Source organism: Cyprinodon variegatus, unplaced genomic scaffold, assembly GCF_000732505.1.
Source record: "Cyprinodon variegatus isolate N-32 unplaced genomic scaffold, C_variegatus-1.0 Scaffold935, whole genome shotgun sequence".
NCBI lineage: Eukaryota > Metazoa > Chordata > Actinopteri > Cyprinodontiformes > Cyprinodontidae > Cyprinodon > Cyprinodon variegatus.
The window spans coordinates 104,383-107,720 of record NW_015151388.1 but is presented as its reverse complement, the minus strand read 5'-3'; the positions used below and the strand labels follow the sequence as shown (position 1 = coordinate 107,720).

At 40.5% G+C, this 3,338-nt stretch overlaps 1 protein-coding gene across 2 annotated transcripts in view; it reads right to left on the bottom strand.

Annotated features, from left to right (window-relative positions):
• ccdc93 (coiled-coil domain containing 93) overlaps positions 1-2,983 on the bottom strand; it is a 16,234-nt gene extending 13,251 nt beyond the window's left edge. For both annotated transcript variants that reach the window (XM_015398437.1, XM_015398438.1), the window contains exons 1-4: positions 2,819-2,983; positions 2,551-2,664; positions 1,522-1,616; positions 1,067-1,178 (exon numbers count right to left, since the gene is read on the bottom strand). In XM_015398437.1, coding sequence (XP_015253923.1) covers positions 1,067-1,178; positions 1,522-1,616; positions 2,551-2,664; positions 2,819-2,899 — 402 coding nt within the window. In that variant the 5' untranslated portion in view covers positions 2,900-2,983. The remainder of the gene's footprint in view (positions 1-1,066; positions 1,179-1,521; positions 1,617-2,550; positions 2,665-2,818) is intronic.
• Between the last annotated feature and the right edge of the window lie 355 nt (positions 2,984-3,338).

Sequence of the window (3,338 nt, the reverse complement as noted above, 5' to 3'; positions counted from 1 at the left end):
TTAGGGATAGTATTCTGCACTACCATCATATTTAATGTTAAAAAAAAAGCTAACATCTTCCTGACACCTCTAGTGGGATAGCCTCTCATTCTTAGCCTCATTCTGCTAAAGGCTAAGAACGGAGCTGTTGGTGTCTACAGTCAACAAGCAGGAGTCATTTTTAGCCCACATCCTCAGGTCCCTTAGCCTGGTACAGAGGCCCCACCCGCCAGCGGCCAAAATCATTTTTACCTACAAATGGTCTAACCTCAATCAATGCCCCAGGTCCTACAACTGGCAGGCCAATCACAACACATAGATGTGTTTTGAATCTCTGGATGCAAAGCGGGCGGGGTTTTGGGGGCTGGACGACAAAGTTGCGAGACGCTGAAGAAAGCACAACAAAGAAGATGGCAACACCCATTGAAGTTCTCGTTTGACTCAGCTTTGGAATCAGTTTTGGAAGGATTAGACATGTGATTTTCGTTGAAATTTGAGCAGGAAGAGGCTCTAGACTCTGGGCTCATTTATAAGAAGGACGCATTTACGTTTTACCGACAGGCTGTTTGCTCTATGCCCTAACTACTCCCCCAGCAGTTTTCTGTCGTGTTTACAGTCAGTGGTGCTCATTGGTCAGAGCTTTGGCCAACAGGCACAGACATGGTTTGAAAAACAACGGGTTGTTGTCATCCACAATCTTCCTCTCATTCATCGGGGCCAGACTAACTTACACATTTAATCTCACATTTAGTCTGGTTTATCAGGGTACAGGTCCCTCTCTCCTTCATACTTTACACATTTCTCTGTCCATCATTACAGGATTTAAACTACTGCATTATCTTTCCATTAGGAAATAAAATGCTAAATAAATTATCAGCTCAGTTTATTTATTTAGGTTATATGGGGAAACAAGCTAGCTACACACTGAATTAACCTTTGGCCTGACTCAACCCCCCCCGAGCCCCACAGGTTTGCAGGCAAGGGAAAGTCTTCATCAGTCAGCTCTACTTGTGATCAGTCAGCATAAAGCTCTGCACCATCTGATATGAAATGATGATGAAACTTTAAAACATAAATAAAAACTTACCTGGATCACTGGGAAAATATGAATAAAATCTAAGCCTTGGATCTGATGGGGTTCAAGGCGATGAGGACACTTCATTTTTGGCAAAACAGAAACTATTTTCTCTGTCAGGGCTCTGAATAAACAAAGAAAACAAAAACAAACATGAACCATTTTAATGCATGCACAATTAACTGGCTGCCTAAAACACCTCAACAGCTCCATAAAAGAACCTGTTGTTTAACCTCATTTATGCCCCAAACTAAAAATCATTATGGACAAAATATTCTCCTGTGTGTGCATAACAAAAACAAAGACAATTCTGGTGCGTTGAAAAGAAATCTCCTTAGTAACCTGTAGCTAAAAATAAAAACTTTAAAATCTAGATAAAGGACTTCATACTTCACTGCTGTATTTAAACTGAGGCAGGAAGTCAACATGAAACTGATTTAAGAAAGTGCCGCCACCATATCACTTACATTTTCTGACCAATGGTGGAGTTCTCTTGGAATAGCAGATCTACGTCTATGTCGAAATTACACGTGGTTATGCACCAGGTCATTCCACCAACAACCTGTGGAGTAAGAAAGGAAGAATGAACTCAGAGAGAACAACTTCATTAAATAAGAGGACACCTAAAAGTAAAGCCTATTAAAATCAAGAAATTACCCTTTAAAGTGCTGTGAGGGTTACAAAAGAAAGACACAGAAGGAATTTACAACCTTGGTTGAGGCATACATAATGAATTTTCCAAAGGCTTCATTTTATGCTGACAGTTCTTGGCTTTAGTTTATGGGGTGTGATAGGACAGAAATAAGTTTCATCTCATGATTAAAAATGTTTTACCCTCTTAGCAAACTTTTAGCCAGCCCAAAAATGATCTGAGTTCCTGTCCATGAGGTTCGTACAGGTCAAATAGTGAAAGGAGCCAGCAGAAATCTATTTTAATCCAATGCACAGCATGCTACAAAAAGTTAAGCAGATGTCCTGAAATCCTTGGTTACTGATTAAAGAATAGTTAGTAGTACAGAAATGCGTGCAGCCCTCAGCTTTGCATAAACCCCTTAAGCCAAATGGGCCCAGTACCAGGATTACTTCTCTAATAAAATGTGACCAGAACTCTATAAATTATTGACTATAAAACGTTTCTTTTAGACTTTTTCCACAAAACTGGTTGGAGAAAACCATTTGGTCTTTTCAACACCTTAAAGAAGACAGACACTTTTTATCACGTGAGACTTTTAACAAACAATTAAAATATAGGCGTGCATCCATCCATTTTCTGTCAGGCTTTATCCCTGCTGGGTTCGCGAGGGGTGAGGGGAGAGGCGGGGTCCACCCTGGTCAATAGTCCATCGCAGGGCAACACAGAGACAAACAGGACAAACAACCGTTCACACATACTCACATCTAATGAGAATTTAAAGAAGCCAATTAACCTAACGGTCATGTTTTTGGACTGTGGGAGGAAGCCGGAGTACCCGGAGAGAGGGCGGTGAATACTGCACCTTATCAAACGGGGACAGGCCTTTGATACGGGCCCGGAAGTATCCCGCAGCCAACAACAGTTCCAGGATTTCCGCCAGCTTCACGCTCTGCTCCTCATCCTCCCTGCTCTCCACCTAAAAAAAACATTAATGAAGCAGATCAATTCAGAGCAACGGGAGTGAACGAGGAGAAGCCCTGGTTTAATTATCCTATCCTATGCTATTTTAACGCTGCACGTTTTGCTCTTCAAGGCGAACAAGATGAAGCCTGTCAGATCCCTGGCCCTACCTGAATCAGCTGGCCTTCCTCATTGTACTGAACGCCAAGTTTGGACCCTGTTCTCACTCTGTGGAAGACAGACGCCGCCATTGTAAATAACGTACTGCTAATGACAATTCACGTCATATGATCAAATAGAATGGCTGCTTCCTCTTCTTCTCGTCTTCTCCTCCTTCTTCTTCTCTTGCAATAACATTGTGTAGCATAATGTTTGGAGTATTACTGCCACCTTCTGGAATGCCGTGTGATCTAGGATACTTACTTGCTTTTTGTAAACGATAGTTATTCTATCAATTTAGTCTTCTTAAAAAGAAAATTAACACCCTTATTGCGTGTCTTAAAAAAAAAAACATAGAGACTTTCAACAAAAGGTGCATAACTATGAACATGGAAAAAGATGTTCCATTATCTTTTTTTATATAAAAAAAAACAATCATCACTATTTCCTCGTAAGCATATTTTTCCAATTTGAAGGTATCTGTTATCCGTTTATTTCATCCTATATGATCAAAGTATAAATTTTGAAATA